Source organism: Seriola dumerili, unplaced genomic scaffold, assembly GCF_002260705.1.
Source record: "Seriola dumerili isolate Sdu_G_001 unplaced genomic scaffold, Sdu_1.0 BDQW01000003.1, whole genome shotgun sequence".
Lineage (NCBI taxonomy): Eukaryota > Metazoa > Chordata > Actinopteri > Carangiformes > Carangidae > Seriola > Seriola dumerili.
The window spans coordinates 1,552,619-1,577,595 of record NW_019174258.1 but is presented as its reverse complement, the minus strand read 5'-3'; the positions used below and the strand labels follow the sequence as shown (position 1 = coordinate 1,577,595).

Genomic DNA, 24,977 nt, shown 5'->3' with positions numbered 1-24,977 from the left:
CCCCATTTCACCCTTTCACACTCAAGGGGTGGGGACACCTTACCTGTAAGCATGTAAACCACTCCTTACTTGTAAGCCTGTTATCATAACCAGACCAAACTACAAAAAATGGAAAATTCCTCCTACAGCAGATAGCACAGCAGGAAATAAAATAAATGCTGCGAAATATGCGATGGGAATGACACAGTACAGCAAGTGCAGTGGGCATGACTTTGATATGGAATTATTTTTGTGATATGGCAACTTCTAGCAGTTAAAACAAAATGTTCACATTTGCCAGGCGGTCAGCACAATCAGAAAACACAGTAGGTATCAGGCCTCAGTGTAACGGTAACTATATGCTGCTCCAGAATCCAGCACCTGGAATAACTGTTGAGATAATCTCTTGCTACGACTGTTCAGTTGGTCCTGTGCTCGAAAATGATTTGGAGTATTCAGCTATGTACTCTGTGAGAGTAATGAACTGCTCTTGAGTGAACACACCTGTCAGTCAGGCTTGCAAGCCATCACGAGTGCTGCATTCTGAATTTATGTGTGGTAACTTAGAAGACATGGCAGTGTTTTTGAAAGAATTGGACAACTATATAACAGCAACTTATCTTTTTATATTATTTTATAACGTTTAAAAAAGGATCTGTTTCTTGAGCATGAATGTACATTTCCAGTTTTAAAGTGGAGCCATAGATTTATTCTGCAAATAACCACTGAGCCTCTCCATTGTTTCCTGTCCACCTCTGCCTGAAGACAAGAGACGTCGTGATATCAGACAGTGACAGAAAATAAATATCAGTATGAGCCAAAATGACTGATGGTTCAATATGAACAAATTTGTGCGAAGACACCTCTGAAGCACTGCATATAATAGCTGCAAAGAGTTATTACAGTTGTTAAGAGTTGTTACATAAAAGTAACTAAACTAAGCCTGTCTATAATATAAAATAAACCACAAGGCATTGTCCACTCAGTATCACATGCTCGTTCCTTATTTGTGTCCTTCACTTACAAATCATGTGTACTTTGTGTTCCTGTTTTATTTTCCAATCTTGATGATTATCTCACAATAGAGATTCCAGTTTAAGGATTCATCATATGTTGTGTTTGGTGCTCTCTTGTGTCACTGTCACACAAAGAACATTCCAGATGATATCTGTTTTCCTTCTTCAACACACTCAGCAAACTCATTATGTAACATATGTATTGTTGATTCGCCTCTTTGATAATATCACAGGATGTGCTCAAGAGTCAAACTATGATTTACAGCATTTATTCCAATTCAACTTTAATACAAACTTTAATTTAATTTGTACATATTTGCCATTATCATGTGCATTGTATTACTGTGCCCACAGCAATGGGTCTCCAAAAACAAAAAACAGGCTTGAGATCCCTGAAAGATGTAAGAGACAGAATACAAGGATTTTAGTAAGGACAGTCAATTTTCATTTATTGATTTATTTATTGAATATTTTTTAGCTTAAAAAACATATAAAACATATTTGGCATGCATTTTAGGACAGCTGGAGTTGTTGCCTTGGCTTTACGGGATGTTTTCACTGTGTTAGGTTGTACTGACTGTTGGCTGGTGTTTCAGCTACACAGTAATGGCATTTGAATAATACAACTAACTCACCTGAATCAAATTAACCCAATCGAATCAAACCACTGAGTCTACAGATTCACTAAATTATGTTTGTTTTTTGTCTCATTGAGATTGTAACCTCTTTTTCAAGAGAGACTCGTCTACAAGAAATAAACATAAACAGTTTAAATACAGGCACATACACATAAAATTCACACAAAAAAGTTACATTAGTTTTATATTAAGAAAAACAATTACTACTGGAACTGCAAATAATTAAGTATACTGGAGTCCTTTACTGTAAAATCCATAAGTGAAAAGAAAGATTTAAGTTCCATTTTTTTGCAGCACAAGGCAGGGAAAGTTTATGTATATAGCAATATTCAGACACAAGGCAATGCAAGGTGCTTTACACAGGCATAAAAATACATTCAAAATAAAACATTAAGAAGACATTAAAACTGTATTTACATGACAATGAAAACAGAAACAAAGGCAACACAAAGCAAATAAATAGTTAATAATTAAAAAGAGTTAAAAAGATTTTAAAAAGTTGATTTATTGAAAAGCAAACAAAAATGTTTTAAGCCCTGATTTAAATGAGCTTACAGAGGGTCTGGATGCTTTGCATCGTACAGTTAAATCAGAGATGCCTTTAGGTCTGAGTCCATTTTGCAGTTTGTAGTACCTGAAACCAGTTCTTCCAAGCTCAGTTTGAACATGTGCTAACCTATAGCTTTTGTTAAAACATCATGTGATCTTTATATGTAAGATGCAAAGCAAAATGTATCCCTTAAAACAAAGGTCTAATCGCTGGTTACAAACTGTCTACCAGATGAAACCAGTTCAACCAACAAAGGCTGAATAATTTAATTTTAAAGCACACGCCGACTTCTCAGGGTGGCACACAGAGGAGGAAGAGTGTTAGGTAAGGTTAAAACACTGTCACAGGAAGTGTACCCTCAAACAAAAAGTTCTGCCTTTAAGGGAACAATTAGTAGAATTGCATAATTAACGCTGCAGAAATCACTGCAGGGAATGATCACACTCTTTCTAAGATAAATACATAGAATAGAAATTATTTTCACGAAGGAAACTGCACAATAGTTGGCACCAATAGACGTGAAGTGAAATGTTGATCACTCAACTTAATAGATGCTGAAATGATACAATGTCACCTTAACATATTTCAGACCTGGAGTTAAACATGTGACAGGGGGGCAGTATGGAGGCTTCATATCTTATCAGCTTTAAGGCATTTCAGCAATGTTCTCTGTCACATGGTGTGGTATGCTCTGCCTTGGCCACACAGAGCCCTGGAACAATGCCGCTGGAGATATTATGATCTCCTGTCAATCTACAGGTAAGTGAGACACAGATCAGTGCATTGCAGCTATTCAAACAACAAAGCTTTTCAGCTTTCTTCCTTTTTCTTTGCTCATGTAGGAATTGTCTTGAAAAATACAGTAACTGTGGCATCCAGTCAGGCCTGCCGTCTGACATCGCTTACAGTTCGAGTGTAGAAACCACAGAAAAGGACTGAAAAAGGAAAAATGACGCACAAACAGCCTTAATTTGAACTGTACACGGTGTAAAAAATAATACAAATATTATCAAATATTTTTCAGATATTGTTTTATTGTAATTATCACAAACGACTGTTTTTAAACACCCTCCTCCCGAATCTGCATGTGTTGTTGTCTCCTCAGAAACCTCTGAAGAATTCCTCCACTTTTTTGTTGACAAGATTGTGATGATCAGCCTTTCCTATGACCTCGTCCTTTACTGTCACCTGCTCTGTTTTTAGCTAGTTTGAGTCTGTCTCTTTTAAGGGAAATTTTTGGTCATATGAAAACATATCCAAACTCTCGCCTTTGTAAAGAGATTTTTGAGACTGTTGGACCAAACATCCAAATAATCATGAATAGCAGTCTCGCTTCAGGTGTTGTACCAGCAAATTTTAAGTATACAGTTGTGCAACCACTGACTGAAATCCAATCCGCACACCTCAGTCCTCTACAATTTTAGACAAAAAACCAAAATGTTTCTTTAAAAAAAATGTTTCAGAGAAAGTTTTATTTAATACAATTGCAATCTTTATTATATATACATGTCCTAGTCTGATCTCTGAATTTGCACTTTAAAACTTTTTAAACAAGTTTTTCTCTCAGCTGTGGTGACTCTGTATCCTCCTCAGCGCCTCTCCATTGTGGAGTTCCTCAGGGTACTATTCTGGGGACAATCCTCACCCCTTTGGGTTCATTCCTATAAAATATGCCATCATTGTTATTGTTGCTATGGTCTTAATGTATTTTTTATTCTATTGTCTTTTAAACTGGTTTTGGGGTTTTTTGGGGGTTTTTTGGGGGGGTTTTTTCTATTTTGGTTGTACATCAAAGCTGTTGTTGTTAAATGAGCTTCATGAATACATTTGACTTAACAACTTTCAAAGCTTGAAAAGTGAAAAGGCATCAAATAATTGCTTCCTTCTAGTATGACTGAAAACCTGTTTTCTTTGGAATCAATTAGCTTCTCATCATTCAGCTCTATAATTTTCTATTGTGCAATCTATGCGGATACAAAAGGCAAGCCAATTATGTGAAATAGATCTTTACTGCAGAGCACATAAAATCATTGTTTTCTTAAGATGTGTTCACAGAAATAAAATGCATGTTAAGTGTTTGCCACTTTCATATAATCCGTCTGTGGAGTGTGACTAACTAGAAAAGCATTTCCTAGAACTCTGCAAGTACAGTTCATAACAGCACACAGAGTCAGATGCCAGAGATATGACAGCGTCAGGCAGTCGGCAGTTTCTTGGTGACAGAAAACTACTGCACACTCGTGAGGATGATTTGACACTCAGATAACCCTCAGCCACAGTGTTACAATCAGCAGAGGAGACAGAACTTTTACTTTGTCAAACAGCATCTTTGTCCCTCACATGTTTCACCATGCGACTCCAAGTTTGCGTACATGCAAATTGGTCTGGAGGTGTCACACGACCTCATGTGCCTCAGTCAGCCATACAGGTGACTTAGTCAACACATTTTACTACATTACAACAGTGTAATCACAGTTTTCATCTTTTATTCTTGGGTGTTTCTACACTAACAAACTTCATTTCAATTACATTTTATAATTTTGTGAATTGTAATTTTTTTCATAGAAATTTTCTGTAAATGTTTGTTTGAAATTGTTTGCTGTAAACTGTAGATTGTTGTACTGAAATAAATAACTAAAACCAAATTAATATTTGGTGGAAAGTCTAAGTTTGAACAACTGTTACAAAGAATTACTATTTCAAAAAAATCAACTTCAGGAGTTTATAATAGTGCATGTTTACAAACACTGATGCATATACAAGGAATTCATTTATGTGGTATAATTTTCTTGATATTTCTTGATTAAGTTGCAACTTTTGTTACAATGTGGACAAAATGCAGCAACTAGGATTCTTATATACTCATATGGGATCATGATTAAGTGGGTGGCATATTTTATTGAAATTTTACACAGTAAAATCCCATGTCTGACATGATATGCTTATTCTTTAACATCTTATTACAGCTCTCCACAGAAACCAACCAAAATTTTCAAACTCAATACTCATATCATTCCATCAAATGTAAATGTGTATCACTTAATACCCTTTGCCCACAATTTAGCCTTATATATCCGGTATTTTTGTGAACTTTGAGATCTCTACTAGAAGGCAAACTGAAGGTCTGTGCGTTTGAGCAATGTTTGGCTGCAAATGTGTCGACCTTTCTACTGGCAGGACTGTAGGATTGAAGAGTTAATTCCATCTGAGGTGATTTATTGCCTGAGTTCAGGTTTCTATTCTTTATTTTTTTTTTCAGTCAGGATGTGAGAAGCTGTTTGAGGATCCCCAGCTGGCCTAATTTGTATCACCATTAATACCTCTAAGCTATACCTCTGACACACTTTTCAGGTATACACATGAACGCTAATGAAACTCTGCAGAGATGTTTTGAGGCCACAGACTGGAATGTACTCTATGAGCCCCATAGAGACGACAAAAACTCCATGAAGGACAACATAACAAAAGTACATAAGCTTTTTTGTGGACAACACCATCCCCACCAGGTCAGTGCAATATTTCTGGATCTCTTCGTGGATCACCAGTGACCTGAGGGAGCTGCTGACCAGGAAGAGGAAAGCCTTCAGGGACGGGGACAGAGACCTACTGAAGAGCGTGCAGAGGGTCTTGAAAGTGAGACTTAGGTAAAGCAAAAGACTCTCACAGGAGGAGGCTGGTAAACAGCAAAACAATGCAAAGGATGGTATGAAGAAGATTACAGGCTTCAAGGCTAATCAGCCCGAAGGAAACCTGAACAGAGCCAATGAGCGAACATGTTTTTCAACAGGTTCAGCTGAACCCACATGCGTTTATGTAAGGGTATTCATTTTCATTCAGTAATTCCAGATTCCAGACCTATATTTATGGACTTCTTCCATTTAATAATGTATCTTGCCCATCGTGTCTCACAATCCATTTGTCTTTTTCTTTAACAATAACAGTCGGTTACCATTTTGTGATTTAACTGTGTGCCACCTAAAAATGAAATTAGGTCCAACCTTACAAAGTACTAACAAAAGCTCTGATTGGCTAGCTATCGAGCTCCTGCTGTTGTTTTCTCCTGCAAACTGCAGTGGACAGCATCATCATGCTGCTGCTGCTCTTTTGAACCTTATTTCATTTTATAGATGGCACGTCTGGCATGTCTATGAATATAAGCAATAATGAAATGGACAATGAATATAATATATAGTAAATAAGTAAGTAACATTACTTTTTCAATAATATAAGTAAATAAATACAATTAAACCTTCTATTTCCATATCCCATAATAAACAACCTCAAAGTTTTACATTTAGTCATAAATTGTGCTTATTTTTTGCAGTGCACATTTGCAAGAGTTTTCAAATAAAGCCCACAAAGGCCCTAGAAATAGAAGCAGCAGCAATACAGATTTATCTTTCCTCATCTTGTCTGGTCCCTGTCACTGTATCTGTGTGTACAAGACGTGTGTGAAATAAATGCACGGCACACAAGAGCGACAACTATAGCTTGTAATTGACTCATCCATTGATCCATTTGATCTTTTTTGAGATATTCATGAAGCCCTCTGAAATTTCACAAGTCACATTTTGTGAAAGTTTGTGGATTAACATCTTTTTATCATCCTTGTGTTTGACCATTTTACTTGTGGGTTTTGTTATTATGCATTTATCTTTTTTCTCCGTTCCTTGTACAGCATTTTATAACTTAAGAAAAATGTTATGGAAATATATATTTTTTCAGAAATAAATCATCACTGACATTGCCAGATGAAAATCTGGATGAAACAAATCTGTGGGGCATTTCTTATTTTTGAAATGCTGTATTAATGCTTAAAAAACTGATGAGATGTCTCTCTCTGAACCACTTATGTCACTTGACAGGGAAACATTGTGTCCCAGTCTGACAAAGCTGCTTCATACACATTGTCACATAAACTCATCAACAAACGAGATATTTAAGAACCTCTGATTAAATCAACAATGCACATGCAGGTAGAATAAAAATAATGCAGTCACAACTGTCAACTGAAGCAATGTAAGGAAACAAAATCAGACCTAAAATAAACATTAAATGGGTATAAATTTCTAATTTTTCCAATTAACCAATTTATCTGTCAGATTGTCTCAAACTAGAGCAAAATTGTTTTTGTTTTTTTAGAGAGGTATGAGCTCTTTATGTAATCTTCTACATTAATTTTTCGTTTTTTTTGGACTCCAATGCACTGTATTGGTGTTTATTTTTATGAAATGCAGGCTCCAGCATCACAAGACTCTCATGTGACAACTAAGAGTTACAGAACGTGCTCAACCGGTGAGGTGGTTTCAAGTACAACATGGTGGAGCAGTGTGTTCGAGGAGCTAAAATAAATTAATCATACATTCCTCCAGTCAGATGGGTAATGATGACAGCTGCCACACCTTTCTTATTACTAGGTGTCTACAGGATGTGTGTTTGACTCATCCCACCTGAGTTGGTCATCTGATATTTTTGGATTTCAAGTTTCACTTCTGTTCTGATACATTCAATTTTAAAGCAATACTTGGTGATCAGTCCATTTAGTAGTTTCACTAGTCTTAAAACCTTAATCATGTAAGCGTTAAGTGATGATACAGAAGTTGAGCAACAGCGTTGCCGTGCCAACAGTTTTACCTTTGCAATCAGCAAATTGCACTCTCCAAACCCACTGTGCTCAGAGCAAGAGCCTAAATTCCACAAGAGTTGAGGAGGAGGCGCTGGAGCGGTAAACCCCATCATCCTTCTGTTGTTATGGGAAACGTGAGGTTTCCTAGTGAAAAAAAAAAAGAACAAGTTTGGTGTAATTATAGAGACCAAGTGAGAACAACAATTATATAATCCCCGATATTCTGACACTGAGCCAAGGATATTCAGGGCCAGACAGCAACATCTATAGCATTGTCTGCAGAGATCTGTGTAACAACTCTGTGTAACCTCTCCATGACACCACACACCCACGCTGCCACCATGAGGTGTCATGTCAGTGTCACTCAACAATGTCACTTGCCTTGTCTCAACAAAATGTCTGGAACTCCGGGTGAATCTGATGCATCCGATTTGATGGGCTTCTGTTCTCTTCTCAGAGTCCTGAAAAACTTGAACTGAATGATGTTCGGCTATCTCTAGTCCAGCCGGTCGATATACAGTAAGAGTAGGTAAGAGCTGTGGTAGTCACCATACAGCAGGGAAAACATTTCACAAGACTACAAGTGCTTTAAACTGTCAAGTTGTTTTGGTAAAGATCTTCTTTACCACAATAAAATGTATTAACATGAGGCAAACAGCTAAATATCTATACCTGTTGTCAAGCAACAAGCTACAGGACCCCAGCAGGTCCCAACCAGGAAACAGTCAAATACATAACCCCCGGTAAACCGTAACTTTTTTACATTTCAGTCATGGATTAAAGAAATTAGATATAGCCTGTTGATCAGTGAGCTTTAAAGGTGTCTGCAGGTGGATTTTATTACAATCTGACAGAGCCAGACCAGCTGTTTCTACCTGTTTCTACTCGCTAGGCTAACCAGCTGATCATGTTAGTTTGCCAGTTTGCATCATCACATCTGCCTGTGGTTATTGATTCAATGATCTCACAGAATGATCACAGAAAAGTAGATGTTGATTCTTCATTGTTCTTCATTCTTCAACATTGTTTTCTTCATCCACACTAAAACGTTCTGCCAGCATATTATGATTTAACTCTACACCATTTTCAAAAAGGTTTTTGGTTGTGAATCACAGACTTGGTGTAGATGAAGTGTGGACCTACCCTCATCTTAACTTGTCAGGTTTCATCAGTCTAATTGTGCAGCTCAGCTTTGAACTGAATGTCAACAGGTCTATTGTTAACATGTTAACATCCATTTCAATTTAACATCAGTTGAGCATTCGTATGCCTGTAGTTAGCATATAGGCCACCTGTGGCATTTCAATGTGATATCATGTTTAAGTGGCATGTTGACAGTCTCATGTCAAGTGTCAATATTCAGCTCGTGGCATTTAGCATATTAGCTTGCATAAAGTTAGGATGATGACGGCTGAGGTTGAATTTGGTCCAATCAGAAAATCCAATATCCATTGAGTTATCCCATACAGATACTGCTACACTGCTATGAGCGCGGAGTGTGGAGTTAATATAAATACATCCTCACCACGTGCTCAGACGTCATTCACACAAACACATAATAGTCAGGAGCCTCCACCAGGCTGTGTGGGCTGCGAACTGAGTCAAGAGTACAAAAAATCATCATCATTTAGATCATGTGTCAAAGAATATATTATATTTTTTTTTATTTAAACAACACAATTGTAATTGTTTCCTTAACCAGAAACAACAAGAAACTTCAATGTTAATGTATAGCAGTAACAGCTGAACTATTATACCATAATGTCCTACAGTTTTAATTTTGTCAACTTCAGTGTAAAATTAACTTAGTTTTGAAGATAATCTTTCTTTGCTGAATTTAGTCGTCATAAATATTCTATCAAGAGTCAGCGATTCTGACATCATTGTCAAAAAACTAAACATTTATGTCAGTCTAACATATTAACATATTATATAAAATTGGTTGTCATGCTTTTCCATATTAATAATAAGCAAACCGAATACATTAGAAATGTTATGTAAATTGCTGGATAAGGTTACCAGAAGGGATGTGTCTTCCTTTAATGCCTCAAAAATATATTTTTTTTTATTTTTTTTTATTTTTTTAAAGTTAAAAAAAAAAAAAAAGGTTCTGACTCCTTTTCACACAGGATGTTGACTCAAATAGTGTTGTGCCTTGGCCATTAAAAAGAAAAGGTGTCCGTGCCAGGCAGGTGTCAATTAAATCTGTATAATGATGAAAAAAAAGAAGCTGCCTGCTGCATCTGGAAATGAAAGCAGTAAGAGTGAACCAAAACAGTAAAGTTATGGGTTTTAAACTAAAGCAATGAACTTAAATACTCTGAAACGCTGTCGAGCCAAGAGGAAATGCAGAGTTTTCGGTGGGTTTGTCACTATGAATGGCACCTTTCGCATTACAAATAGTAATTTTTTCTGTTGCTGAGGTACACATATTGATTGTTGAAGCTTTAATTGAAATTCCTGTGCAAAAAGGCCTGTCCTTTTATCTTAGATCATTTTTTGGCATCAAAGGTAGTCATGTGTCACCTTCCTGGAATCCCACAGGCTACTGACTTACAGAACTAAAGTAAGTCAATACTAATATTTCAATAACTAAAGTCCCCGACAGAAATGGCCTAAACTCAACTCTCAACTCAAACCTTATTGTCTTAATGTCAGTGTTGGCAGCCTCTGCAGTCCTCAGGAGGATGTCTCAGTTTAAAACATCTCTGTGGTTTCTTTGAGACAGATATAGGTGTTATGTTTCACTAGTTATGCTAATAACCTAGCACAGCATGTGTGTTTATGTTAGCACAAATTTGTTCTGTCTCAAAGAACACAGACATGTTGAAGACAACCTTCTGTTCTTGGTAGGAGGAGCAACGCAAAACAGACAATCGGGGCAAGAAGAGACAAGAAGAAACAAGAATGCTGCCACCAACTGGTATATATGCTGGATTTCAAAACTCTTTCTGAAGGAAAAATAAGCACACTACCAAACAACCAATCAAACTGACAGGAAAAAAAATCTACATGTCCTATCAACAGGCTTGCATTATGTAATTTTGTTGTATATAGCGCTGAGCTCAGCTCGAAGTTTCTTGAAAGACGGTCTGTTTTTGGCGTCGTACTGCCAGCAGCTGGTCATAATCCTGGAGATTTCCACAGGGCAGCTGTGAGGAGCAGGCATACGGTATCCTGAAACACATCACAGACAGTCAAAACAGGTACTGAGATCATCTTAGCACACTGTGCACATTTTCTGAAATGCAGAATTCAGAAAAGGCCTCAGTGTCAGAATCAAACACAATAGATGAACACAAACACGTTGACACTTTTATATGCCTGATATGAGCTTGTACCTCTCTCCACTTCGTCTCGTGTCTGTTGGTTGGTCATGCTCGTGTAGGGCGTCATTCCCATGGAGAAGGTCTCCCACAGTAAGACACCAAAGCTCCAGACGTCACTCTCTGTGGTATAGCGACCTGAAAACACCAGCAGGGGGCAGCAATGGCAAAGGCACAGACACAGGTCTTTGTCAGTTATTAACTGACTGTTTAGCAGACAGAAACAGGAGAAGTGTGTCTAGCTGTGACTGCAGGGCAGAGGAAATTGTGTCTTACCGTAGTTCAGGGCTTCAGGAGCCGTCCATTTGACAGGGATCTGTCTGAGGCCGCCCTCTGCAGAGTAGACACCATCATCTTGCTGACGGGACATCCCAAAGTCACTGATCTTCACCACACTGTGGTCTGCAACCAGACAGTTTCTTGCTGCCAAGTCCCTTAAAAAAAAGAGAAGAGGAAAAAGGATTTAAGAGGGATTTATAAAGAGGAAAAATGGAGAAAGTGACACAAAAATATTGTGCTTTGTATGGGGGAAAAAAAGAGAAACAGCAATAGAACAGACAGCCCTATAAAAGGAGTGGGGAAACAAGTGTTCTTGTCATGTCTCTGGTGTTGCATGTGAGGCAGTTAGGCATGCAGCGTTACAGGCTGAGCAGCTACCAGCAGCCTGCTGTGATCTGTACCCGCTGGGCAAATTGTACAGCGCCCCTGCAATGAGCCGGATGTCACAACCTCATGTCTTCTCTACGACAACCTCAACGGATGCCTCACCCTAAGCTCCCTTTTCGCTCCCACCCAACAACAGATGCCTTAAATCATGCATAAAGACCTATTTTAATTTACTCTATTTTCACCATAAAAATGATGTTGAATTTCACTTTTTTTTTCAGTATTTTTGATCCCAGCTTTTTCTCATTTTTCTTTCAGTACATGCATTGTTTGTAGGCTGCTAACAAAACCCCATATTTGATCTTTAAAACTGTGAGTTGTTTGTGTAGCTACAGTCAGGGTCGCCTTGTTAAAAATGAAAAATGAAGAATAAAAAAAAAGAACAGAGATCACAGCCAGTTCAGCATCCTTGCACTGGATTTCTGTCTCTTTTACAGCTTACAGATTTTAAAATCATATACCTAGTGAGTGTACAAGGCTCTGAATGGTTTAGCACCTCCATGTTAAGTTGACTATTAGGTAATCAAGCGCTACAGAGAAATATACAGAGGCAGCCCTTTCTTGCTCTAGACCAAAACTGTGAAATAACCTGTCCATCAATATCTGAACTGCAATTTTTGTAACTGTCTTTTCAAAGGTTTGATTGTATTTGAACATTTGTAGCTTTGTTCATTTAATTTTTTTTACTTTCTGCTCTGTTTTATTGTATTTTAAAGTGTTTCTTTGCAAACTTTCAATCATTTAATATTTTGAATGTGTTTTTAGTACAGCACTTTTAATGTATGAGAGTTGATATACAAATAGTGGAGAAGTCAGCAATTAATAAACAGATAATCGTGATATTCATATATACTCTCTGTATCTTTGCATTTTAACATTTGATCCTGAGTTATATTACTAGTACGGTCAATACTCTTTTTTTGTGGAATGAGCTCCGACTGGGGTAAAAACAGTAGTCACTACCCATCTTCTGCCACAGCCTGAAAACCTATTTTTTCACACTACATCCTAACACCACATTATTTCTTTTCAAAAGAGAGAGAGAGAGAAAGAAAACCCAGCACTTGCACTGTGGGTCTCTGAAAACTTGCTGATGTTTTTTTGGGGTAGTTCTAATTTTGGATGACATTTAGCTTGTTCATTTTGAGTTTGATCACACTTCTTGTAAGTCACTTCAGCAAAAATGAATGTAATGAATTCGTTCTTGAATTCATAGTTGTTCTGCCTTTTAATTTAAGTGAAAAACACTGTAGGTTTCTAGTTTCACCTTCAAGAACACCACAGCTATCGATTATTTAAGGAAACTCTTTTTCCCTCATTTTCAATTGACTGTTTGACTGCTACATCAATGTATGTGAACGTGCTGCTGGGAAAGTGCAGTTTGGTTAACAGTTAGGTGAAGTGAATGAGGTTTTTATCATGTATCATGAAGGCTAGAGATCAGTCTGCTGCAGCTTGATCCACGCTTGTACACACTTAGAAACTACATAGTACAGAATGTAAAATCAATATGTTATAATATGCAACAAATTCATTTTCCCTGGCACCATCGTTTGTGTAACATAGTGCACTGTGTTTTATGTGTTTCCTTAAATTCATGGTGGCTTTAGAGCCACCCCGTGTGTAAGGAGAGAGAATGACACTGCAGTGTATCAAACCAACAGTGAAACACGTTGTTGGGAATATTTAAGTGTGGGGATGTTTTGCCTAGTCTGGGGTTGAACACCTGCACCAAATTGACTACACCCTGACCGAGGAGAAGTGCCACTCCATTCTTCATAGATATGCTGTACCCTCTAGTTTGCATCTTTGTAGAGAGGGACTCATACTGCAGCAGGATAATGACCCCAAACAGACCAGAGAAAACCAAGGAGTCCTGACTGTCAAGGACTTTCCTTCACAGTCACCTGACCTCAACCCAATTGAACTTCTACTGATACTTGATACTTTTACTTGAAGACTGAGAAAGCCAAGCACTGTGTGACATCACAAGAAGCTCTGGGCAGCTTTGTGGATCGTGTGGGGATAACATGGGTCATCAGGTTTTGCACAAACTTGTGGAGTCCATGCCACCTTGAGTGCATACTGTCATTAAAGCAAAAGGGGGGGGCACACCAAATACTAAGATATTCTGAAATACATGTACATTTTTTGAAGGCTTTCATTTAGGTGCATATCACTTTGATGTTGTCTATGTTGACTATGTTTTGAATTAATAATTTGAATCTGCAAAATAACCAGTACAGCCACTAAAGCCTTCAAATAAATGTAAATGTAATTTAGCAGAGTTTAAGTGTAAACACTAATTATTATAATTATATAAAGAACAAGTACCTCAAAATTATACTTAGGTACAATGGGTAAATGTACTTAGTTACCTTCCGCCACTGGTCACCTCTAATTGCAAAACCATTTTGTATAAATGGTCAACTCCTTGATGCAAGTGTATGTGACTCAGAACATGTAAAGTCGCAATCTTACCTGTTCTTGATTTAGTGATGAGACAGAGTGCTGTAAACTGTATCGTGCCCACAAAGGGGGCTATACAAACACTGACAGACTGACTGACCAACCTGTGGATACACTTCTTGCTCTCCAGGTACTCCATGCCAGCTGCTACATTTTCTGTCATTTTGACCAACACCTTCGGCTTCAGACTGTGACCCTCATGCCGCAGGAAGGAGAGAAAATCACCACCTTATGAAATGCATACACACACACACACACACACACACACATACATATAGAGAGTGATGATGATGATGGAACAAAGTGGGGATCCAGTAATGGAACAATAAATCTTGAAGCTGTTGAGATATAAAGGTGTTGTCTATCATGATCATATTTACCTTGAACAAGCTCCATAATGATGTAGATGGGCTGTTTCTGAGTGCACACCCCTATCAGCTTCACAATGTTAGGATGGTCGTACTGCTTCAGGATCCTGGACAGCAAGGAGTACAGAGAGGTGTGTGTGTGTGTGTGTGTGTGTGTGTGTGTGTGTGTGTGTGTGTGTGTGTGTGTGTGTGTGTGTGTATGTACTAACCTGGCCTCCATCAGGAACTTACTCTTGTGCTCTGGGGCCAGGTTCTCTTTACAGGATTTCACAGCCACAGGAGTGTTATCAGAGCGTAATCGACCACTGTACACTTCTCCAAAGTTGCCCTGTGTGGTATCAACACCAACATGATCAGTTACAGTTTTTTTAAACTCTCTTTTCTCACTCATCAGAGTATGTATCTAATCCAGCACCGAATGATTCAAGATATGACAGTTCCACAGCTGGTTTTCTCTAAAATCAACAAATTTCTTGGTAAAATGTTACCATATGTGCACAATTTTATGACTGCAGATGAAATGGGTGATAAACATATACATCAATTCTAATAGTGGCTGTAGTTGTTCCTCTTGCCCATACTGACCATAAAGAGATCCCCTAACCAAAGCAATATCAATGTAAATGATGGAGGACAACATCTGCAGTACATCCGCTGTGTATAAATCATTTCCAAAGTTCAGTTGTAGTTAATATGAGACTTCAGCTGTCTGAATTATACAAACCTTCCACAGTAACAGCCTTTTAGTACAAAATTCCCTCTTTGTTTTTCCAAGGGCAGTGTTTGCTTGCTGAGCCACAACAGAGGGATAGTAACCAAAAGACTGTAACTTTCCAAGATACCCACTTTATTTGAATAATTCAAACTGCTGAAGTCTCATAATAGCTTAGGGCTAAACTATATAATACATTTTTTCTTAAGACAAGAACTTTGCATTTTGTCCCCACTTACACTGAAATCATTTTAAGACAAGATCTCTTATGGAGAGGAGAACTTCATCAAGTATTAATTTAAGACAAACCAGAAAACATGTGAATCCATAATTTAAACTGGCAATAATGTCTTCAAAAGACTGTTGTTTTTTTTGTTTGTTTTGTTCTTTTAACTGATTGAATTGTATTAATATGACTCACTGTGCAGGTCTTCCTTGCACTGTGGCCATAAAGTCTCGTGCAAATATGTTCGCATTATTTTGAGATGACAAACACATGGACACATTACCCATGGCTAACTCTGTTAATAGGCATAATAAAAAGCAATGAATTAAAAATAAAATGTTTGATTTTGTTCATTTCTGCATTTCTGTCAACAGATGCCAAGCTTACCCACCCGTCCAATGAGCTGTCCCAAGATAATATCATCATGTTCCAGGACCCACTTGTCCTAATGGGGTTAAAAATTAACAATAGGAGACACATATTAGTACAGGTCTAACAAGTTAAAAAGCATAATCTACAGAGAGAGTGTGCGTGCGTGCGTGCGTGCGTGCGTGCGTGCGTGCGTGCGTGCGTGCGTGCGTGCGTGCGTGCGTGCGTGTTGCAGCAATACCTTCAGTACAGGCTTCTTCAGCACTATGTCAGCCCTCTTGGTGATGTGTTGTCGTGACGATAGTAAATGATGGATCAGCAGTGGGATACTGTGGAAGCCTTGTCCATCCAGACGGTACAGATTCTACTGACACACATGGAAAAACATTTAAAAGGAGTTAACTGATGTTCAAAGATGACCAAAATATAAATTTTGTATTCATTCATCTAAACTTCTGTTTAATTTGTAGGAAATAACATCATGTACAAAATAGCCACAAAATGTACATATTCTCAAAACTTCCACTCATGTGAATGAAATTGGGAAGGAAATAGTTAATCTATCACCATCATCTCTTTATCTACATAAATATACACCACATATGAAGTAAACTGTACCTCTATAACTCTAACTAACAAAAGCTTTCTGTTGCTTTAAGTCGGTTTACTTACATCCGTGTTCTGAATAAGAAAATGCTTGCTGGATCCATCCCATTGCACAGAGAGCACATAACCCTGTTTCTCTTGACTCTTCCTCACCAAGAAGTCTCCATCACTCTTCAGCAGCTGCTGGACCTCCAGTCTGGGAATGGCTCCGTGGTACCAGTCCTGCTGCCCCAGGGGACGATCCACCTCCTGCACCGGGCTGAGAACCGGAAGAACCTGAAGGCAAGAACAGAGAAAAGCAGAATCTTTAAAGCTGACATGAATAATGAAACAATAAGAAGTGATAGAGGTTGGGTTTTAGGACAATTCTGCAGAGATTATATGGAGATACTTCAAAGAAGAATCTGTATTACTTTAAAGTCTAACTGCACCACCCTTCATGCCTCCAGGATACCACAGAGTTGGGAGTTGGAGGGAGAAGGGGTTCACACTTCAAATAATTTAGGCTTGAAATCCAACACATTATAAACATTAAAACATTATTTGCTCAACACGATCTTTTACAGCATGTGTGCAGTCCTTTTTAATTTTCTGACAGATCAAAAACTGAAAGAATGACTGCACAAAGCCTTTTCCTGTTGAGAGTTTGTGTGCAGGACAGCTGGGTCATAGCTTCCTGTGTACTATCATCTGTCAGCAATGATAAAGCGATGAAATGTAAACCAGCTGCATGAGAAGTAAACTTAGTTTTAGGTCAGGCAGAATTTCAAAAGTAGTAACTTGACCGACAAAGCTACCCTCAATAAGTCCCATGGTGCCTTCACAAGCAGGAGACCCCAAAGAAAGATCATGTGCCTGAGTGAGCTCAACAGCACAGAGGATACATTTTGAAACTCGGGCACTTTCACCAAAACATGATGAATTGTTTGTTGTGCAGCAAGAGGTCTGAGTGTGGAAAAGCCTGTGCTGCGGTTAGAGTTAAGAGCGAGAGGGTGTTAGACTGAAGAGGGGAAGTGTCCTTCAGTTGAAACAATTGTACTTCCTGTTGAAGTATTCTTCAGCAACACATAAAGAAATAGATAGACTATATTGTTTAGGGTGTACAACGTGATGGCACACAGTTTTATTATAACCAGCACTACTCTACCAATCATTGTTTGGTGTGTAATTATTGTAATTGTTTAACATACCTCACATTTAGGTTTGAACAGGCCACTGAGATTGTTTATGATCCCCTCCATGAGGACTTTGGAAGAAGGGTGGCTGTGGTCCTGAAAAAAAAAAAAAAAAAAAGATCAAGAGCACATCATGACAATGCAAAAGTGTCCACACTTCCCTCCTTCCTTGCATCTCTCCACTATTACTATCAAAGTAAAAGCAAAAAATGCCAACAAAAGCAATATTTGAAAAGTTACAATAAAATCATTTTGGCAGGTCCAGCCACAAAGAGCTGTTTAGTGGTAAAGAGAGCAGGGCGATGATTACAGGCGAACTTACTCTTTCAAAAAGCTACAGGAATAGCTGCAGTACAAAACAAGTGTGTGGAGAAAAGTAACATGAGTTGGATGAAAGTCATTCTTAAGTCACAAATTTGGTGACTTTGGTCTCAACTTGACAAACAAGACTAAGAGTCTACAGCCACAAGCTCTGTGAAGCTTTACATATAGGCACAGCAACACTTTGAGCTACATGCTAATGCCAGCGTGCTAAGTAGCTCAGTACTGATTTTAAGTAAGTATAAAGTTTATACCATGGTCTGTTATTAATGGTTGTCAGTACAATTAGCCTGATGATGCTGCTGTTGCTAATTCCATGATGAGTTGTTTAAGGTCTAAGATATAGACTAACTTCAGGACTTGGAATTGACTTGGAACTTACCCAAGACTTGTGACTTGCAATGAATCTGTCCCACTTCTGGTGCACACGTTGTGGAAATAGAGTTGTAAAAATTGCCATACTCTCATACTGTTTGATAAGGTTTAGAGTTTGTTTGTTTATACCAGACATGACATCTTTGTAGTTGATACCAACAATAGTTTCAGTTGTCCATGATCCAACACGACATCTTCCTTCCTCATGCCATCACTTGTTTTTGAGTTTAAATGCTACACCCAACCCATTTGCATCTGGCTGACTGACAGGACTAATTTGATGAGGAGCTAAAACAAAAGACAAAGGAAGGAAAGCCTGTGGCAGGGAGAACATACATTGCTTGAGATGGATGAAAGTGAAACAGTCTCTGGGTCCAGTGTCAGAGCAGAGGGAGGTTCTTTGGAGCCCAGCTGCTCCAGTTTCTTCTTCAGAATAACTCTCTGAGTCTCCAGCTTGGCTCTCACGCCCTGAGACAGAGCGACCTGCTGCCGGCACTCCTCCAGTGCATGTCTCTTGCTGAACTGGTAGACCCTGGACAATACAGAAAGCAGCTGTACGTAAGTAAAGGTAATTTCAATTTGTATAGGACCTCATCAGCTTGAGCGACACAAAGGGATGAGCAAGTCAATAAAACACCATAAGTGACACAATAAGACAGTACAAGAGCCCTAGAAGTCCTCGGGGCAGCCGTCTACTTTGAGTAGCTGATAATGCAGCTCTGGGGCAGTGTGATTCAGTGGTTTGAAAGCTAAAAAGAACAACAAAAAACTACTAATAGACCTTGTAATGAGATTGTTTTGTCAACCGGATAGAACAGGCCAAATGCTGATATGCTATTGCTTGACCAGATTTCTGAACGCACCAATCAAACAGAAGAAAGCTTTTGAAATGATATCAGAATGATGGTGAGTAGGAACCACAGAAGCAAGTGTACTCAGTCTGAATTTTCCTCAGGTAATCACATTCTCAGCTACAGTAGGTCACACTTGGTCAACCTAACCCAGACTGTCACAGTCAATTTATAAAATGTTTCTTCAAAATTCAGACCAAAGGGCGGCATAACCTCCACTCACCTCACTAACACCACCACCACCATATGTGTTCTCCGGCTGCCCTTTCAAGTTATCCACCTTTTGCAAACACATTGCTTCCAGTTGTCCTCCAGGAGTTTGTTAATGACTCGATCACTCCCACAGGACTGTAAACCTCTAACACCTTCAGACAGCCTCATCAACCAAGACAAATGAGGGGTCGAGCTCCATAACTCTGACCATATAGCTGTATTATAATTCATAAGGCACTTACTGCCCCCTGAGACCACACTGGTTATTAGCTGTTGCCCAACCAAGAGCACAGTGAACTCTCCCGACGGAAAGGACTGCCCACAGAGACAAACTTCGGTAATTTGTCCTCACAACAACCAAAGGCTGTGTGTTTTTTATTTTGAAACCTCCTCGATAACCTCTGAATACAACATCAGTGTCACTTATTCTGGCTGATATCTGTGGTCCGCTCACCTCTGGCCTTTTTTGACACCCTCCTGCTCGGCCTCCAGCTCCAGCTCCAGCTGTTCAACCGAGGTCTGCTGGGAGCCCAGAGTCCGAGCCAGGTCCAGCAGCTCCTCCTCTACCGCAGTCAGTCTGGGGGAAGAGGACAGTAAAATAGCATGGGGAGAGGAAGTAATTGATGCACAACAGTCAGAGGAAATAGGTGGCGGGCAGAACAGGGGAGGGGTATGAGGAGGAAGTAGTTGATAGTAAAGAAGGAAATTGGAGTCTAGTCATCTGGTGTGTTTGCTCTCACTTGTGCTGGACTGTCTCAAGCGTGAGGTCGTTCAGCTCGATATCTCTGGGGTTTAGCTGCTCAGTGTCCTCCAGAAGGCTACAGTCAAACTCTGCACAAGCAGGAATCTCCCCTACAGACCTACAAACACACACACACATACACACACAGTTCATTGCATCATCGCTCTGCAGGGTGGGATGTCATGATTTGCATAGAGGACATCTGAGAGGAAAAGTTTGCCTGTTCTGGTGAATGAAGCTCTCATATTCTCTGTGAGGATCGATGGCCGTTAGAGCCAAAGATATCTCTCTGTGGATCCGCACCACTTCATGATGAAGGAACGTGGAGATGTCGAAATACTCCTGCAGGATCTCCTTTCTGGTTCAGAGGTGCAGGCAGGGCACATGAAAAACATGCGTCACACATGATGCACAGTGATGTTGGCCAGTTCATTGATTTCAAGGACTGTTTTGTAAGATCTAGCTAAATCCAAACTACATTTTCAGTACTGCTCTTTTCCAAAGCATAAGGTTGGTTGGCTGCAGGTTGATTCATATCAGTGCTACTTTGAGAGAATAGCCTGAGACAAGCAGTAAATATTTAGATGCTTTAACCTTTTGTCAAATTTGAGTTATTATTGCTTGGCATTTAAGATCCGACCCCTGAATGTCAAACATTTACTACATAACGCTTCCAACTTCAGATCATTCATTTCACTGTTTCACTTCTTGTTTCTCCTTTTGAAACCTTTTCTTGAATACAAAAACGAGGAATAGCTGTTAAAACAGTCATAAACAGTCACTGCTCTCGACAGCATGTCCAAATATTATTCATACAAAGCAAGTGGAAAATAAATACAGCTAGATGTTGGCTGTAATGCATCAGCTCAGGCATATTTCAAGTCTGTGCAAGTTGATTTTGCACAGAGTTCTTATGATAATTAAAACAAATGGCTGAAAATTAAAGGACCTTGTCAGTTTTAATGCGTCATCATTTTCTCACATACACACACACACACACACAGCCAGTCTTATATCCACTCTGTAGTGTATTTGGTCTTACAGTATGAGCACCATCTCCTGCTGCAGTGTCTGCAGTGCGCTGAGCAGGGCAGGCTGGATCTGACTGTAGTGGTGCTGATGGTAAACCTGGGCAGCTTGCACAGACAGGACGTACTCATTATGCAGCTCGTGGAGTCTCAGTGTTGTTTTTATGTAACGCTCTTTAGCCTTGTCTCGCTCTTTATCTGTTACAGGAAGTGGAAGACACATTATGTGATGAATACACATTTCAGAGTTAAACAGTACAGGTTATTTAAATAGCCCAGTGTCACAATCACAAATTTGCATACAACACTCTCTGTTCTCAGACACCGTGTGAGAAAAAAACTATCCACAAAAGCGACAACAAAAAACAAAACAAAAACAAAGCTAGACTGTGCCATCAGTGTGAAAGTGTTCAGAGAAGTACGTTATACCAGGAATTCCCACCTTTATTGGCCTCCTGATACTTCCTCTTAGCCTGCGCTGCATCTCTCGCTGCCTGTCTGTAGCTGCTCTTCAGCCTCTCCAGCTCTGTTTGTGTCACCTGAAGCATCACACAGACGCACAACAGCATCTTTTACAGCACACATCCAGGTGGAAAATATACGGTGCAAGAAATGAGTGTGATTCAAAGGAGCTTTTTGTGTGTTAAAGACTGCCCTTCTTAGTGAGAGCACTACTTGACACAGGAAGTGGACAGAGACCATGGTATGTTTCACGGCAGAGGAACACGAAACATGAGAGAAGACATATGAGGAAATGGTCTGACCTTTGCTGTGTAGCTGCTGCCAATACTTAAACCTCCACCTGCCAGCAACTCTGACATTGCTGTTCAGTTGCTATCACAACATGAAATGTTATCTGTATAACAGTGATGTACACAAAATCAGAGCTGCCGGAGCATCGGCTGCACGGCGAAGTAAAAAAATTCAAATAAATAAACTGAATGCCAAACGGCAAAACTGCAACCCAATATGGATAACTGAAAATGAACACATCATTTGCCTGATGTAATTGGGTAATAAAAACAGTGTGGAGCAGCCACCAGTTTGAGATCCCATCAAAATGCATTTGCACATATTCTTTCCAGTCTATTGAACCTCATTTCAATTGACTGCTGTCTGTTTATAAAGCTGCCACTGCAGTGCTCATCTGCATGTGAAGATGATGCACTGGAGAAAACAAGCAACAACTTCTGCCTCTTGTACGAGTCATGTCATGTACATAAACTCTACCACTACTAATATCACTATTTCATACACATAATGTGTCATTTACACAGTTCTCTTTCATTTTAAAATGATGAAAGCATTCAGAAAAAGAAACACTGGAGTCTTTGTGTGCAAGAGTAGTTGCAAAAGAAACAAGACATTGCTTCATAACATCTGAGATGCACTTTTTTTTTCAAATATATCAGTGTTTAGAAAAAGTAAACATTGTGTGCACTTTCAAAAAGCAAAATATAACAGTATCCGTCCATAACACAGCAAATATGTAGTGTGAGCAGTGAGAGGTTTTATCACAGTCGGACGTCAGACTGTTCAGAGGTGGTTCTGGCATGATAGTTGCAGTTTGTATGTAGTAGTGTATTTAAGTTTGTGTGTGTGTTAGTCACACACCTTGCTGAGCTCCTGCCTCAGTAGATTCCACTGCTCTGCGTAGGTTTTGCGGAGCTGCTGTTTGTCTCTGATGAGCAGTGTCAGTTTGCTGATGGGACCATCCAACAGATCCTCGGAGCGCTTCCTCATCACCTGGCTGAGAAAGTCCGTCTGAGAGACCAGCACTCCCCACGACTGACAGGCAGAGGGCAAAGGTCAGGGAGACAGGGCATTCAGACAGGAGACACTTAGTAAACCTCTGCTACCAAGGTTGCACAGTCCACCACAACCTGCATTTCAATCTGTGTGTTTGCGTCTTGGTCAGCGGACAAACTAGCAGGATCTTGGTGAAGATAGAGTCACCAACTAGTTACTTAAAGAATTAACCACCATTTTTTTTTATTTTCTCCATTCCTCTGACTAATTTATCAAAATTTTCACAACCATAGATAACATATTTCTGTTTATGTAATGTTTTCCTGTTACTGGTCGCCGTATTCATATGACTTAACATAGCCATAAATAGAAAACAGAGCAATTGCAACTACTTTTAGATAGTGTGTGCACACACCATATCAGTGCTTTCATTTATGGGTAGTGCTACAGCAACATAATCAATTTTTACTGTTTGTGACATTCTTGCACAGTCCATGTTGTGATGATCGAATATAGTTCTGAAATCCATACAGGTAAAAAAATTATTAAAGTGTCAATATTTAGAGGATTGTGCAGCCTTAGTGGAGGTATACTGTGTGTGCTCTCTGATCGGAGAATATGTTTAAACATTTAGATAATTTTTTACTATGTCAACCAGGGGAAGATGAAACAAGGTTCAGCTCAGGGTTATTGGTATCTAAGCCTTCAGCAGAACCTGAGGCCTCTCATAATTTTATGAGTACCTCAAAGAAATTGAGAAAAATCAACTTTTACAGATTTACTCTGGGATACTTTGGGCCATTCACACACAGTTTGTTACGCACATTGCACCCAAATACACACATTGACTCCTTAACAGTAACTTCAGTTTATATGGATGTTTCACAATCTGAACTTTAGGAAAATGTTTTTTTCCACAGTATGTCTACGCATCATATTGTCTTTTCCCCTATTTGAAAAAAGTCTAAAATAAAACAATGAAATGTAAAATTAGTCTTACTGGGTGGTTGCAAATCTATTTCACCACCTAAATAAATTCTATATACAAAAAACACTGATGTTGATTATTAATTTTCCAACCATTTTTAATTTCAACTTAATATTTGAAACTAATTTGAAATACACTGAGGTCACACACTTTGTGCATTGTGCAGTGGCTTTCTTCCAGTGGGGGGATGATGATCAGTGAACGACTGAGTGAATGCAGAGTGATCTAAGATCTAAGAGACCTCACCTTGTTGAGCTGGCTGATGTAGTCCAGACCTGCACCAGGCTGAGGTCGGTCCAGTTTCTCTGCTATGGTAGCCATGTTATGCAGCTGCACTGCAAACTCCCGCTCACTCTTAGCCCGTTGACCCATCCACTTCTTCATGACCTCCATCAGGTGAAGCTCTGAGTCCAGCAGCCGCATGACTGCTGCATGTGCCTGTGGACACCTAAGGTCCTCCCCAAAACCCATCTCTGAATAGTTTCACTCTCCTCTATCCCAGGGATTTGTTGTAAGCAGTAAATCCTATACAGCCCCTTTGTTTTTTCTCAGAGTGGGACAGAAACTGAGTGGTGAGCTGAAGCAGCTGCTAATGACCAAGAGGAGTTATTTCTCTGTGGCCATAGAGGGGTTTCACTTCCCTGTATGCAAAAAAAAAGTACAGTGGTTTGTTTGAGGCAGCACTTCCTTGTGTCTGTTGAATGTGGTTACTGTTGAAATTGAAATTTTACTTTCAATTTAGGAACAATGTTAGAGCCAAAAAAACTATTGTTGTGAGTGTATAAAATAATAAATAAAATACAGAAACAACACACACACAAATGTTCCTACGTTTATCTGTCTGCATATATATATTTATATAGTATTTCCCTTTTATAGCTCATACTTGTACGTCACTACATTTCATTCATTTTTTTGCTGTAGTTACTATACTGAAAAAGACTATATAGAAAAACATATGATCATCTCATAAAATATGATGCT

At 39.1% G+C, this 24,977-nt stretch overlaps 1 protein-coding gene across 2 annotated transcripts; it reads right to left on the bottom strand.

The window, feature by feature from the left end:
- Positions 1-9,474: 9,474 nt before the first annotated feature.
- Positions 9,475-24,574, bottom strand: LOC111222236 (tyrosine-protein kinase Fes/Fps-like). Of its 2 annotated transcripts, none has more exons than XM_022745888.1 (18): positions 24,240-24,574; positions 22,871-23,044; positions 21,699-21,795; positions 21,271-21,454; positions 20,449-20,586; positions 20,227-20,346; positions 19,941-20,063; positions 18,759-18,954; positions 17,742-17,822; positions 16,618-16,827; positions 16,187-16,309; positions 15,968-16,021; positions 14,848-14,966; positions 14,651-14,745; positions 14,375-14,498; positions 11,412-11,569; positions 11,151-11,273; positions 9,475-10,986 (listed from the first exon to the last, which is right to left on the bottom strand). In XM_022745888.1, exons 1-18 carry the CDS (start codon positions 24,462-24,464, stop codon positions 10,844-10,846), a joined length of 2,487 nt encoding a protein of 828 aa, XP_022601609.1. In that variant the 5' UTR covers positions 24,465-24,574; the 3' UTR covers positions 9,475-10,843. The 2 variants fall into 2 exon arrangements, with proteins under 2 accessions (XP_022601609.1, XP_022601618.1); XM_022745897.1 differs by having other exon boundaries at positions 16,705-16,827.
- Between the last annotated feature and the right edge of the window lie 403 nt (positions 24,575-24,977).